At 46.5% G+C, this 15468-nt stretch overlaps 2 protein-coding genes across 3 annotated transcripts in view; one reads left to right on the top strand and one right to left on the bottom strand.

The window, feature by feature from the left end:
• EEPD1 (endonuclease/exonuclease/phosphatase family domain containing 1) overlaps window positions 1-590 on the top strand; it is a 63449-nt gene extending 62859 nt beyond the window's left edge. Inside the window, exon 7 of the mRNA XM_032988852.2 lies at window positions 88-590. Within this exon, the coding sequence (XP_032844743.2) occupies window positions 88-287 (200 nt within the window). The 3' untranslated portion in view covers window positions 288-590. The remainder of the gene's footprint in view (window positions 1-87) is intronic.
• Window positions 591-6914: 6324 nt separating this feature from the next.
• Window positions 6915-15468, bottom strand: part of KIAA0895 (KIAA0895 ortholog) — a 28033-nt gene continuing 19479 nt past the window's right edge. The window contains exons 5-8 of one of the 2 annotated variants that reach the window (XM_032988893.2): window positions 13983-14288; window positions 13364-13461; window positions 9549-9634; window positions 6915-9084 (exon numbers count right to left, since the gene is read on the bottom strand). In XM_032988893.2, the coding sequence (XP_032844784.1) occupies window positions 9066-9084; window positions 9549-9634; window positions 13364-13461; window positions 13983-14288 (509 nt within the window). In that variant the 3' untranslated portion in view covers window positions 6915-9065. Of the gene's footprint in view, window positions 9635-13363; window positions 13462-13982; window positions 14289-15468 lie in introns of both variants that reach the window. The other variant, XM_032988892.2, reaches the window with a different exon arrangement.

Here is a 15468-nt window from a genome sequence, read left to right on the forward strand (position 1 = left end):
GCCGTGTAACCTTTAGTTAGGTTAGCCGCGTGTGTCAAATTGGGGCAGAGTTACTTCTCTTTTTCTCCGTGATTCTTTTTCATGCAGGCCACTGGGCTGTTGTGCGAGAAGGTCTTACAAACCCGTGGATCCCTGATAACTGGTCCTGGGGTGGGGTAGCTTCGGACCACTGCCCCGTGCTCGCTGAATTTTACCTGGAAAAGGACTGGAACAGGAAGGAGGTGACGCGGAACGGGAACGGGGTGACGGTCGAACGCAACGACTCCCACGCTAAGCACGAACGATGACGTGAACCGGAGGGTGCCTCTGCTGCTCCCCAGGGAGCAGTCGAGGCCTCTGTTCGCTCGCGGCCCGGCGGTGGAGCAGGACTTGCCTCCCCCTCTCCTTCCTTCCCCCTCTCCTCCCCGCGCCTAGAAAGCATCAGCACTTGATTTTGGTGGCCCGGGCTTGGTGCCCCTCCTGGACAGTCGTGGGGTGTCTCACAGCAGCAGAGCAATCTGCGACTTTTTCTGGCAACGTGGTGGACATTTCCATGCCTGGAGATTTGGATGAGAATTGTACAGAAAATAAAGTGTACTTTTAATACTGTACAGGATCTTTGCTGACAGGCAGCCAAGCAGGGCTTTGCTGTGAGGGGGGAGAGATGGTTATTTCCCTTTGCCTCCTTGTAAACTGAGGGAATAAGAGAGGCCCCAAACACAGAGACACCGTGGAAATTCCTGGCAAGTTGCAAATGCCGTTCAGCACTTGCAAAAGCTGCCAGAGCTGGTCCCTGCGTGACCCGAAATGCGGCCCAAGTGGTCCCTCTGGCTCAGCCTGGAGAGGCCCCGTTCCCCTGCAGCCCCACGTGGATGTGGGCACCTCTCGTCCTTCCCTCCCTCTCTCCGTATGTTCCTGGCAGGGTGCATTTTGCTCCAGAAGGGCTTCCTGGAGCTCGGCTTTGGCTTTTTGTTTGGCACACAGCATTCAGTGTTGGTTTTTTCCTACCCGCCAGCCTTCAGGAGCTGGGAAACCCCCAGTTTGTCCCTCTGCAGAACCTGGTCCGCTTCTCCAGTGCCCTTTGCTTTGCTCCCTGTCGGGGATCTCGCAGGAACAGCCCTTGTCCTCTGGCCCTGCCAGTGGCATCAAAGAGGAGATGTAGCCCCGAGTCTTTGCCTAGGAGTCGGGTGTTCTGAGCAGGATTCTGCATCGGTGGGAGGTCTATAGATGAGCCCACGTTCACCTGATCACTGCAGATGCAAACACACGTTTTGTGTTTTTGAGGCACCGACCTCAGCCTATCGATTTTTTAGGGGTTTCCAGTTTCTCCCTCTGGAAAACCAGGCAGTTATGCATTGCTTTTCCAAGCTTCATTGCTGCATAAGCCTGGTCCAGGCACTGCGACAGGGAGTCTGAATACAGCGTATGGTCATCGTGCATATCACAGGGATGGGGTGTGCTTCTAAGGAGATTTGTTTCTGTGCGTGTCCTGGGGGGGGGGGGGGGGGGGGGGACTTCAGTCAGCAAGCTGCCACAACAGAGCCAGGCATGGAGCAATAAATTTGCCACCTACATAAAATTTTTCAAGTAGCAATTAATAAACAGTGACCTTGAAGGGAAACATATAAGGACGGGAAAAAGCAATTCAGCATCTGCAAAAGAGATAGGTTGAGTGTGAAAGATGCTGAGCTGCCTGCTAGCCCAGCGTCTTCTGCTCCAGGCTGCAGATGACCACACATTTTGCTGCTGAGTAGAAAGGAAAGTTCTCTGGCACGACCCATTGGGCTATAAAGGGAAAACTACTCCTGACAGCAGTGCCACACCAAAGGAGATGTTGTAACTGAGGGGTTTAGAGCAAAACAGTATCACATTCTTGTAGCATTTTCGTTACTTTAACTTTCTGAAATACCATCTTGTTTCAGGTAGCAGCAACTGAGTAAATTCACATGCAAACACACACAGTTGAGTATTTCAAACAGGTTTTCTGACAATATGCAAAACTAAACCTGGAGGAAAGTAGAATAGTCTGGGTGTGACTCTCAGACTGAGGGAGGTTTCACTGACATTTCAAGAGGTTAAACGAATGACTAAGACATCAGAGCATCAGACCTAAAATGTGTCTTCCCTTGCTCAGCATTCCCTGTTGAAAGTGGGAGATGCAGGCATTTGTTCCGAGTCATCAAAGAAGTCAGCAGGAGAGTGTGGCTCCAGCATTCATTCTGGATCCTTGCTGCTGCTTCGTCCTTTTCCACCAGGCACGATTTTGCTGCCTCCCCTTAATTTGAGTGGCACCAGATCCCCCCAAGCAACATTCACTGGACCACTGCAAAATACAGGGGAGGATGCAATCGAGCTGCCTTAGTCAAATAAATATCACATGAGGTGAACAGCAGTAAAATTGCCAAGAACACGCTTGCTCTCTTGTACAAATTAGTGTTTGGTAGCGTTTCCCTGCTATAAATATGTTTGGAGGCTGAAATGACTTTACAGCTCTAGAAGTAAAACTTGGAAGGGCCAGATCCCACGTAATCTGCTGCAAGTATAAATAAATGCAGAGGTACCGAAGCCTAGAGAAGGACCTGCAGTCTCCTGTGCGGTGGGGAGGGGTCCTTGCTTTAGGCTGGTGAATTGCTTATTAGCCCAGGCTGCGGCGGGGCAAACGAGCTGAGCTGCCCTCGTAGCCCATGTGTGTGTGATCTGTAGGGAAGGTTAATGAGGCTGCTCAGCCCAGCCTGCTGGGAGGAACTGGGGAGCTCTAGAAAGGTGATTATTCAGTGAATAGAAAGAGGCTTTGGAGTAAGATGGGCCCTACAGGGTTAGGAGGAGGAGGATAGAGGAGTTTGATACCTACAAGTGGAGCTGTGCTTTGCATGGAGTATCAGTACGAGGTATGTGCCTGGTTACTTCATGCTGGGAATCAGCAGTGCCTGACTGTCTTGATGGTTTCACTGGTTTTAAAAAGCTTGCTTTGCTTTTCGTGTGCGAGGACGATGAGGTGGTTGTAAGCCTGATGGATTTTTGGAGTTTCCAAGACACATTTGTCATGTTGTGGTGGTTCAGAAGCCAAGGTGGTGGCCAGCTTCTTCCTGCAACTGTGGGAGCAAACATGAATAGCAATTTTATTTTAAGATGCTTATAGTAGAATCTAGGCTAGCCCAGCTTTGCTGTAGCTGTATTGCCCTGGTAACACCAAAGGAGATGGTAATGATAGAAGGTGGCACAGCAACAGTGAGCCTTTCTTGCAAAAGGCCTGATACAGGCTCTGCGCCTTGTACGTTCTGGGCTCCCCCCAGGAGCCCACATTTTGTGAGGCTGAGTTCTGCTTCACAAGCAATGTCACCAACAGCTATAGGCTGGTTACATATCTGCTTAGGAAATGTGTGGCTGGGTGACCCTTTGATGACCCATCCTTCTGGCTCCCTCATAACCCTGCGTGATGAGATGTTCCCAGCCTGAGGGACGTCCAAAGGTGTCTCTTTATCAGCTGTGTGAAAGAACAGGCCTTGTTTAAAAAAAAATAAAATGGAATGTGCACAGACCTGAATTGCAGTGTTGCTCAAACTCTGTGTGAAGAGATAACACTGAGGAGCACCGGCTGCAAACTCTCGGAGCACTTTCCCACCCATTTTTAGGGAGTGGCCTTCAAGGAAGCGCCTCCTTCTCCAGACCACCCCTTCAGACCTCCTTCATTCCCTTGACACTCTTGGTAGCCAAGAGGGGCTGCCTTGCAGCTGGGGGGTTACTTTACATCCCCCTTCTCTTATTGCTTGAGGTTATCAGCCTGCTCCTACAAAGATCTCTCATAGCATGTGCCCGCATGGGCACCTCAGTGCTTGTGCGGACTCTCATTTGGGGGAAATTTAACCAGATCCTTTCAACTGTAGGACTATTAATTTTCCTAGTAATTTTGTGATCGTGTTCCTCTTCCCCTTTGCACGTGAGGTTTCCCCAGCTGCGTTAAAGGGACTTCTCACCCTGTCCTCAGGCACCCAAGTGCTCCCTTGGGTCAGGAAGGTGCCAGAGAAGCTCTAGGTTTCCTCCCTGCCCTCTGCCCGGTGCCTGGGGGGCGTATGGAGGGGTATGTGGAGCCCCAAAGGGTGGCAATACTGCTCGCCTGATGCACACTCTGCTTTTCCCTATCACCTCTGGGACGGAGGGAGTAGTACATCTGCTTGTAGCACCGTGCTTTGCTTTATGCTTAGAAATAAGCCTGTCCCACCAGGCTGGAGACCCGCTGTTGCTCCTTTGCAGGAGGAAGTTAGTGACGTACAAGAGCCACACTTAACCACGTTTTTCCACTTCAAAACAGAAGGAAAAATGATTTCTTTTGCTCTTGGGACAGGTGAGGACCCATGAAGGAGCCTCAAAGAGTCAGGAGGGGTGGAGGGGATGCGTGGGAGATTGCAAATGCCCAGGGAGCAGGGGGGTAGCGGGAGCATGCCAATGGACAGGCAGGAGTGGCACAGGGGCTCCCCAAAGCGATGCACGTCTGGAACACAGCCACACCACAGAGGGTCCTAAGCAGAGAGTGGAGAAATGTCTGACTAAGGACACTGTGAGCTGGGGGAGTGTGGGGCTGGGGAAGGATGGAGGTGGGAGAGCAGGTGGAGAAGTGAATGACAGCTGGAGGCTTCTCCACATGGTCCTGTGGGGCTGGTGACAAATCTTGCCCAAACCTGGAAAAACTTATTTTCTGAAAGCTATAAAGGAAGGTCAAAAATAGAGGGAACCTCAACTTCAAACTATTGCCAGGGGGGAGAGGAATGAGAAGAGGTTGACTCATAGATTGCATATAGATTATTTTGGTTTTGGTGGGGGGAGTGAACTGATTTACCTTCTAGGCTCAGAGATGAATGATGTGGTAGTGAACATATTCTCGAGATAAAAAGGGGAAGGGCTGGGATTAAATAAACACAGCCAGAAGGAGGAGTGCTAGAGACCAGGACAAAATCCAAGCAGGAAAAATAAATGAGTCAGCTGGAGGAGACAGCCGGACCGGTCTCATTTCGGATGTGGCGTGAGATGGAAATTGGGCCCTAACGTACATCCATGAGACCCTCCGAGCGCAGTTCCCGGGGCGCTGCTGGGACGGGGCCTGAGCAGGAGCCCAGCTCTGCTGTATTACATTAGCTGTGCAGGGGGGCTGGTGTTGGTGGGTGCCCTGTTTCTCCTCCAAAGCCCCACAGCATCGCACGGGCCAGCGCGGAGGCGTCCACCCCGCTCTGACCCGCAGCACGAGCAGAGTACCATGGCCTGGAGCCAGCCTCGCCGCTGTCACCGGCCACGTTTCTCCCACCACTGAGTTTTCTTAGGAATTTTTTTCTTCAGAACCATGTCTATTCAACCCAATCCTGCTCACTTGCATGAGCCCTGGCTGTGTGGTCTCCATCCACGTTCTTTGCTACTTGGCTCGGTCGCCAGCACAGTTGTAACTTCAGCCTTGGGGGGGTCTTTGTTCTCTAAAGAGCTGAAATAACGCTGCACTTTGCCCCGCGTGTCCATAGACGCTTCAGGAAAAGGGGCTTATAAAGAGTTTCAGAAGCACTGCGTGATTGAGGAAGATACAAAATATTTCAGCAGCACCATAAGAAATTAATTTAGGCAGCTTTAATGGGAAGAGAGTGGCTGTGCCTTGAAAGGTAATCCTGATGGTATCTTATTATTATTGAATCAGTGTAAATGAATGGGTTTAAAATTCAATATCCAGATTTTCTGGATTTAATCTAATGTAGACTTTCAGTTGTGGAAAGTCCGTAATTGTTCAGCGAAGCCAAAATAGATTTTCCCCTCTGTATAGTAAAGATATACAATCTCATAAACTGCATACTGAAAAGAACTCAAACTTCTTAATTTGGTGCTAATATATTATGAAAATTATTAAGACACTTTTAAATTAACACTTCCTTTAAAAAAATCTATTTGTTCCAGCTGTTTGCTTTTGCTTTTCTCTTGGCGTAGACAGTGCCTCTCTCAACCTTCCCCTGGCTCCTATGTTGTCAGACTTCCATCCTGGTTTCCAGCACAAATGGTTTCCAGCTTTCCCACCTCTCCAGGCAGGCAGGAGCACTGTCGAGCCCCTTCGTGCTCCAGTTGTTCCTGAAACTGCTTGCAGGCTGTCCAGCTTCACAAGCCTGGCACTCAGGTGCTGGAAAAAGGATTTCAGAGATGCTGTAGTCCTGCAGATCACCTGTGACAAATGTGAAATTTATTCCGTACTGAAATATCCCTGCCCAGCAAAGCTGGAGCGTTGTGTTTCGTGCTGCTGACACTGTGGAAGTGGTTTCTGGGATGCACCGGGCGAGGCAGAACAGTGTTGATTTGGGAGCCTGTGGAGGGGGTGGATTTCAGGCCACGTTTTCTGAATTAGCTAGCAAGGGAGGGGGAATGCAATGCAATAATATTTAGCTATCTTGCAAGGCGCATCAGCTAATGCCTTTTAAAGTATTTCTGTTAAAAAGAACCCACAACCCTTAAATGTTATCTTTACTTACACACTGAGGGAGCTGAACTGTAAGGAGATGACCGGACTCCCTGGAGATAAGCAAGTACATTTTATACTGTGAGAGGGGACAAGGAGCCCTGAAATGAAGCAGCGGGGGAGAGGGGGGGTGGATCACAGTTACAGCGGAGCATTTGCAGTTGCCATTTCCCCACTGAGAAACCCACCGCAGCAAAGTGGCTCCGATGATGCCTCAGACCATATCCTAGAAAAAGAGAGGGCGTGTAATTTCCTCGTGAGCAGCCAGGCCTTCCGAGGGAGCAGAGAGAGCTGTACCCCATGTACGACATCAACTGACCCTTCATGACTCCAGCCCCAAGTGATGTTTTTCAAAACTGTGACAGAAAGCCAGCTCTTCCACGCACAGCTTGGGAAGTCCAACTAGCCTCAGAGCCAACGCGGTCATAAGAGAGTAACACACAACACGATGTAACACTTTGGTACTCTTGTCTCTGTCATTCTTTCATTTATTTGTAAAAGTTGTATAAAATGCCTTGTAAAATTGGTCTGGCGAAACGGGGGAGGCTTCTCCAATGTTGACCAGGTTTCCGTCTAGGAATAATGCAGAAGTAGCGAGACTTGGATACAGAGCGAAGCCACTGAGCCTGCCTGCCAGGAAAGGCTGTCCTTGCATCACTGACATCGTGGAACGTAGTGACGTGAGCTCACGTGCACTGCTGTCCATACGCTTTATTACAGAACTTCAGCATCATGACATTGTAGCCAGCCTCTTCGCAAGGGGGGCGGGGGGTGGGGGTGGAAATCAGTAAAATTTACAAAAGCTACACTTCAAAATTTGAAACACTTTTACAAAGGAGGAAGGACAAAACTGATGTCGAAAACAGAAGCTGACAGCTTCATCTATTGCTACAGTATTACTTTGACCACTTCCAGACTCCAGCCTTGCACAAGGCAAGTCTATTTCTAGAATAACAAAAACCACAAGTTTAATAGCACCTACTGCTTTGATGAAAATGTGATGTGGGCCTTTGAATAAAGTGAAAAGGCCTCTAGTAGCATTTAGGGCTAGAGAGTGGTAAAAAAGTCAGCTGGCTGTTGGACGAAGGGCTGCAGGCACGGTGTTTTCTGGCAAAGCAGGGTTACCAGCACAGCTTCCTGGTTTTAAGGACACATTATGTACATACATTTAGATTATGAGATGTTACTACTGGGGGAGGAGGAAAAGCACTTTGCTTATGTAGAAGTTAGCGGAGGAAGGCAGGGATCTCTCCTGTAAGCAAAGAATCAGTTCAAAATTGTCCCTTTCATAAAAGACTGGCCCTTTCGCATCCCCATGGGTCAGCAAAATGAGCCAGATTCTTCCATGGTATAGCTCAAACGATCTGCCCGATTTACTCCAAAGGGAGATTCTGACTGCAATCTTTGACCTGACCTCAGTTGTGTGTGGTTTTCCTGCTGCTTCTGGCAAAGGAGCCAAAACCTGGAGCACGGGGGCGCGTGATGTGGACAGTCCCTGTCAGGCTGCTGCAGCACTGCGTCTGCTCGGCACAACTCTCAAACAAAGCTGGGCAGGCAAATTCACCACTGAACAAACTAGACAGTCTGAAGGAGGGAAAGAGAGAAAAAGCATACAGAGGCTGAACGGCTTTCAGCTCGTGAACAATACTGACAACACAAAATTAAGGCTGCTGCGAGCAGTTCTTGGTCCTTGCATTGAAAATAACCAAATTTAGTAAATTTATGCTTGTTGAAAGCATTTTCTTTTTTGAAGCAGTCAGCCAGCCAGCCGCTGCAAATGCACCTGCAATACTATCTAAAAGGCATCTGCTTTTATGGGATTATTCAAAAACCTTCAGACCTCTTAGCCAACTGAGAGCTGTTCCTCACAGATTTTCCTACCTCTCAGAAAATGTGTTCTCAAGACTTTGCTGTCATGGCTGGTAATGTCCTGGGTGTAAAATAAGGTGGGAGAGGTTTTCCATCCATTTCATTAAAGAATGGGATAAGCAGGGAGGGAGGGATACCAGAGCTCAGGTCCATGCAGATGTGGTGTGGAGGGAACCTTGGCTCCATCTGCTCGCCTTACCCAGTGCCAGGCCTGGTACCAGTGGGCCAAGGCCAAAGGGGAAGAAGTGGCAGAAGCCCTGTCCAAGGCTCTCGCTAGTTCCTGCCCGGCCTCTCCTACCACACCTGCTTCCCAGGAGTTCGGAGGAGCCCTGGTAAAATGCCATCTACTAAAATAAAACCCTCTTGTCAAAATACTTACAGGTGCAAAATTTGCCTCAGTAATTCCAGAATTAGAAAATGCAGTTTATGTAGTAAGTCTTCCTGCTATCACCTGACTAGCCATGCCTTACAGTAAGGTACTTTCTCTTCTTGGTTCTGGATATAGCACCGGCAGTTAAAACAGAGGTAAAGTTGCTTCAGAGAGGCGCAGCACTTCTGCTGGAACACAGGAGTAGGGCACTTGTGAGTCTCCTTTTCCCCTCCGTTCACATCTTGTGTCTTCAATGAGCTCTGCAAGCTCAAGCTTGCTGTAGCATGGAGGTACTGCTCAAAAAGTTGACTTGACCAAATGGGAAAGAGTTCTGTAGACAGCGATGTCACATCATCTACAGCAGTTCTCTCACTCTGAAACGTGAAAGCTGTGATCAAAGACAGGGCAAACACAAGTGAACTAAGGGGGAAATTCTCCTCTTTCTCCTTTCCTCCACCTCTAAACCTGGGTGGGAGAAGGTGGTATATTATGAAAGACAGTGTCGAGTGCTGTGCCTGGCATACAAAACAGAGTAGATGATTGGACAGATCACTGCAAAGGAATTCCTAAGCCAAATTTAAAAAAAAATGCACAAACACTTTAAAAAATAATCACTGTACAATCACAATGTAAAAGGAACATAAAGGGACTTTTTCTGTATTCCACATATTCTGGCCACCCTTCCCTCCCACCCCATCCCTCATAAATCCATTTCTGCAAGGTCTGGGAAGCTTTACATCCTCAGAGAGTGAGTGAATGGTGGTGGGCTAATACTGTTAATTTATGAGATCCTGGAGCTCCTCATCAGTCAGCTCGTTGACTTCCATGATCTTTTCCAAGTGCTCCATATACCGGGCATGGTCTTGCAAAAAGTGTGGTACCCTCATGTTCTCAATCACAGCTAATCCTTTCAAGCGGTCCACGTCCTCATACGAGATCTGTAAGGAAGGACATGGGTTAATTTTGCACCATAGTCCTGTTACTTCTCTGCTGCAGCTCTAAATTCTCTCTTGTAGATGAGAAGAGATTTTAGAGAAGGGGGATTTAAAAGCTTGTGAGAATCCTTTGAAAACATGAGCAACTGTGTGCCTCAATGGAAGATGCAAAAAAATGTAATTTTAGCAAATGCCTCCATACTTCCTGATTCTGCTTTTGATTCAGTGAACAGACTCATAGGAATGAAAATGACCTACAGCAGCTGCAGGAATAGGGAGGGAAAGGATGGAGCACATGTGAGTCTGAAGAGTCTCTTCTCAGAGAGGTGGAAAGATTGACACGAGAATAGAAAAAACCACCGCACCAAGGCACTAGAAAGGGAGTGTGGGACAGGCATGGCACGAGAAGCGGGCAGACTCCAGCTTTGGGAGAGGCACGGTGCCAGCTCACCTGAACTCTGATGTTTTCATTTTCACTAGCAAATGGGCTTATGCAACGCTAAATTAAAATGCACCTCTGGTAACTAACTACAGCATGGGCAACCCTTAAGCATCTCAATTTTATTATTTTTTTCCCCATTCAGTAGCAGGGCGGAGATAGGGTTTGCCTCTTGGCATCAGATCCTTCAGGGTACAGGTGTGACACTCTCAAACATTTTCCAGCTACTCCAGGGTCTACTACTTTTTTTTTTTTCTAATGAAAGCTGAGATTTTTCTCCATAGTCTTATGATTCTATGAGCTAGGATTTCAAGTCTTGAGCTCACAGTAGCTCAAGGTGCTGTGAATGATGGTCAACAGGATGAATGCTTTGGCTGTGTAACAGCTACGTAAGCTGCCCTGCAAGCACAGAACAGGACTCCTTGGGCAGCTATCCAGTGGGATGAAATTTATGTGGTTGCCACTTTGTCTACAAGCTGCGTGTTCTGGGCACCCTACAGACAGAAGCATATGTACTGGAAAAACCACATGCCTGGCTGTGCTTACTAACTGGCACAGCCTATTTCCTCGCAGCAGGTTTGGGGCAGGTGGCTTGACGGTGGAGCTCCTTCCAGCCTTTTTATCCCACGTTTCTTCTAAGGAGCAGAGCACTGCTCAGTCAGGTTTCCCTGGAAACAGCCTGCCCTCTTAGCAGGTGATGGTTTCTATTCGGAAAAGATTAAAGTGAGCATGAATGATCCACCAATGTGTAAGGGACATGGAAGGGGTCTCTGGTAAGACAGGACAGTCTAATCCAGATTGCTAAACCTGATCCATAGAGGCAGAGACAGGTGCACATCTTGCTGATGATAATGGGAGCAAAGTTGACAAAGAGAATGAATTGGCATCTGAGTACACACGTGTGCTTTTCTAGCTGCAGTGACAAGATGGATCCTGATTGAAAAAAAAAAAAAAAAAACAAAAACCAAACATACATCCATGTCCAGGCTTATTCAAGTCACTAAGATACTGCTGTTTCAAGATGGTGTTGCATTACACCTGATTAACATATTTAGAAGTAGATACAGAGAAGCTATACAAAATCATGCCATCTCCTCTCAGTCTGGAGTCACAGCACCAAACAAGATTAAATATTGACCTTCTCTCCTGTCCCAGCTTGAAATTCTACCTCTTCACCTCCCAAACAAAGGAAAGAGGAAGAACCCTTTCTCCCTCATATTTATGTTCACGCATTTCTGTTACTGCTGCAACCAAGAAACAAGTACCTGTGATTCCGAGGTATGGTCTGAATGGGATGGTTTTCCCTAGTCCTTGCAATTGCTAAAAAATGACAAAAGTTGGCATCCTCAGGAGATCATAAACATAATCTCATCCTACTGTGACAACAGGTTTTCTTCCTTACCACATGTAATTAAAATAACTGTACTAGGTAGAGAAGACTGAGGCTAAACCAGGCTTACTTAGCCTCTTTGTAACCTCTTCACGTGCTTGGGAAACACAATAGTAGGTGACATTTCACTGCTTTTGCTTTTTAAAACTCTGGCAGTTATGCTATACTGACGTGCACCCAGTATCTGCATTCTGTTTCTATTTAATATTACTTGCATGTGACTACTAAGTGAATGTTTTGCAGTGCTTCCTGTATGCGATTCTTTCCTGCTAAGTTTTAAAACTGTTCCTTCTAAAAAGCGTATTTTCTCAGGCTTCAAGCTCTTTCCTTAGTCACTTCTAGGTATGCCAAGCAGCTTCCATGTGTTCTGTTCCCATGCACCGCTCTCTTCTAATGTAATGTCAGAAGCATCAGGAAGGCAGAGCTGCCTCCATCAGCCAAGTATCTAGCACTCAGATGAGAACAGAAGACACAGAAACTTCAGCAGGGCTCTGTCTTAAATACATTCATATGAGAAAGCAGTGCTCTGATTTTACAACTGTGTTAACTACCTACTAGAGCATAAAAGCTATTTGTTGTCAGCAGTACAGTTGGCTGCTTTTGTTTCCTATTATGTTCATACCTTTATTGTATTTGCAATGACAATATGCCCAGGGTGGGCATGCTGAGAAAGATGAGCTCTCTTCTTACAGTACAACACTGAGAACCTTCAAAAGGCAGTGAAAATTTTCCCACTAAATGCTGGGCTTCCCTATGTTTAAATCCCATGCTTTTTCTTCGAACTTGGAAGACACGCCCGCTGATCTTAATACACCCTTTGGAACAACCTGATCCTGCTGTTCCACTCTAAACAAACAAATAAATCCCCCTTTAGAGTAGTGATAAATCCGTAATAACCACAGGCTAGATTTCAGTGCAAGTTTCATATTTCCCTACACTCACAGAATATGCTTTTCCTAAGAGTACTGGAGATACTGAAGTGGGCCCAGTGAAGGGGTCACTAAGGTGAGTAAGGCACTGGAGCATCTCCCCTATGAGGGAAGACTGAGAGAGCTGGGACTCTGCAGCCTGTTCAACCAGTGTGTACAGACACCTGATGGGAAGGAATGACAAGAGAGTCGGGCTCTCCTCAGCAGTGCCCACTGGCAGGGCAAGAGGCAGTGGGCACCAGTTGAAATGCACAAAATTCCGTCTGAACACAAACCACATTTTTGTGGTGAGGGTGGTAAAATACTGGCACAAGCTGCCCAGAGAGGTTGTAGAGTCTCCGTCAGTGGAGATATTCAAAGCTCAACTATTTATGAACTGTGGAAACTTAGCAATCCAAGGATTTGGTTAAGGAAGTTTGACAAAGTTTCTGCGCTTCTTAGTATGATTTTGAGAACAAACAAACAATGACAGAATGGACATAAAATATGTTCTGTGAATGTAGAAATACCATGTGTTCTGGGAAAAAATACAAGCTGATTTTTGAAAAACATCAGAGGTGCCATCAGTGACAGAAATTTGAGATGAAAAACTCTTTGTGGTAGAAGGGGATGTGTTAACATCAAATGGTTAATTTTGTTTTCTACTAGGACCACCACCTTATCTAGCCCCTGTCCCGCCTGCCCAAGGTGGTTTGTTGTACTGCAAATCAGATAGTACCCTGTAAAGGGAGGACAGGCCAGTCTGAGAAATATGACCATAAAATCTTAATCTGATAAGTGAGGAATGAGGAAAAGCTGGCAGAAATTTTTAGGACCTCAAACTATTTGTAACTTGCACTGTGTAATACAAGGTGCTGTAAGGAACAGAGATTTCTAGATCAAAGCAAAACAGAGCACAATGACTCATAGCTCTTTACAGGCAGGCTTGCTGAAATGATAAAACTGTACCCTTTGTTAAGAGTGAGTCCGCTCACCTTTCCAAGGGCTGTCAGAAGATGGAAATCAATGGACTCCCTGTATCTCAGGATTCGGAGGATGCCATCCAAGTACACCTGATCCTTATTAAAACAGCCTAGAAGGAATCAAGATACACGGCGCTCTATCAAAGTTTGTTTGAGGCATATTCTCAGAAGCCATTAAGAGCAAAACAATTTTATTTTTAAAAACTAGATATTTATATCCCAGACTTTGAAAACCTTCCCAAAGAGTAACCAGAAGGCTATACCTGCTAGCCAGAGAAAGAAATCAAACACAGAAGATGGTGTATGTAAATATCCACACCACTATTACATCTCTTGTAATAAACATGAAAGGAGGTCAAACTGGGAGTATGGACTTTTTCACTGTTTTTCAATTCACATTCCCACTTCCAGCAAAAAATACTCATTACTGCTTCAGTTTGAAAGTCTTACGGATGTGCATTCACAGCCTTGTTTTCAATAGCAGAAATCCTGCTGCCTCATTTCAGAAAGTGCAGAGTCCCATTTCTCCCTTTTGCAATGGTTTTACTCTTTGACATGACAAAGGAGCTCTGTGCATGTTCTGAAAACCTCCCTGAAGTATAAAAACAGAGAAGACAAACAGGGAACCCACCTGGTTGTGATGTGTCAGTCCACCCTCTCTTGGCTCGTACGCAGTAATCCCACCTAGTATTGGGGTCCTTGACAAATTTCCCCACATCCTGGAAAAGCTGACTGAAGGACATCTGGCTAGCCTGATATACTGTGTAGTAGAGCAGGGCAGCTCTCCAGAGAAAAGGGTCTTTGCGGAACAGGACACTGTGAATGCTTGCTAGCCCCTCTTCTGTAGGGTTGATTGGTTTTAATCCATGTTTTCTGCGTCCGTTCCAGTTGCACCAAGGCTGACTGTTGTTGTTAAAACCCCGAAAATAATGAGTTCCTGAAAGGAAAGCAATATGGGACTTAGACCAGTAGCATCTAATGATTAAAAAAAAAATTATAAAATATGGAAGGAGATGCCCATTTCAGAACTCTGAACTGGTAGGACTGGGCACTGGGAAAAGTGCCAACTTTAGCCTTGTCTACAACAGAGGGTTTTGTCAGAGGTAGATACACAGTGCAATTATTCACCTGCTGACTGCAAGTGGCACTCCCAAAAATGCCTAGGGAATACAAATGTTAGCAGGGCTTGAGCTCCCAAATACGTGGAAAGGTATTTACAAAACTATCTCACATACTGAATGCCTCCAGCATAGGTGAGGCATTGTAGTGAACAGAAGGAAGGAGAACCAACGTGAGGGGCAGAAATGTTGCCTCTTGAAGTGATGAAACAGCTCTACTGTAGCCTTGGAAGACACTATGCCCCCTTACAATATGAGTAACGGTGGTTCAAGGCAATTGCAGGGCTTGTTCTTCAGTTGAAATTCAGGTACTAGCTAAGTTTATCCAGTTTTCATGTACTTAATTAAAACAGATTCACTGAAAAGTTTGTAGGAATTTTCCACTGGGCTGGGCCAACCTTGTATAATGCAAAATCAAGGCAAAATTACACCAGTTTAGCAGTTGCAGGGCAAATCCTTTGTATCTAAAGCATGTCTACATTTGCAAGCAGTGCAGCATAACGGATTTGTAAAGTGAAATGGCTGGTGCTAAGGTTGAATGGTCACTCTATTTTTGTTTCCTTTTTTTTTTACTCCAGACTAGCTCTAAATTGCTCTCATGAACAAAATGACCCTGAGCAGAGACAGCACAAAGGTATGCCCTGGAGCACAGCCTCTGGGCTAGCATCACCTGAAAGGATTACACTTTGCCTGCTCCAGGATTCCTCTGGCATGTGAACCTCAGTGCAGTAAGTGGGACTAGCTAGTAAACTCACTTCAAAAGCTTGCTCCTGATCTGGCCTAAGATGCTAATGTACATGAACCCTAGGAATCCTCAAGTGGATTAGCTTCCTTTTACTGCATGCTGCAGTGATAAATAGGTTTCTCCTTCCCTTTAGCACACCTACAGCACATCTTCTTTAGACAGGGACACTCCCTCCTTCTGTACACATACAGTGCCTGGCCCATCATTGCAAAATAAATAAGAAGGCATGCAAGTACTCCCCTTTGCCTGAAGAA

This window comes from Tyto alba, unplaced genomic scaffold, assembly GCF_018691265.1.
Source record: "Tyto alba isolate M040663 unplaced genomic scaffold, T.alba_DEE_v4.0 Super-Scaffold_46, whole genome shotgun sequence".
In the NCBI taxonomy this organism is placed as follows: Eukaryota; Metazoa; Chordata; class Aves; order Strigiformes; family Tytonidae; genus Tyto; species Tyto alba.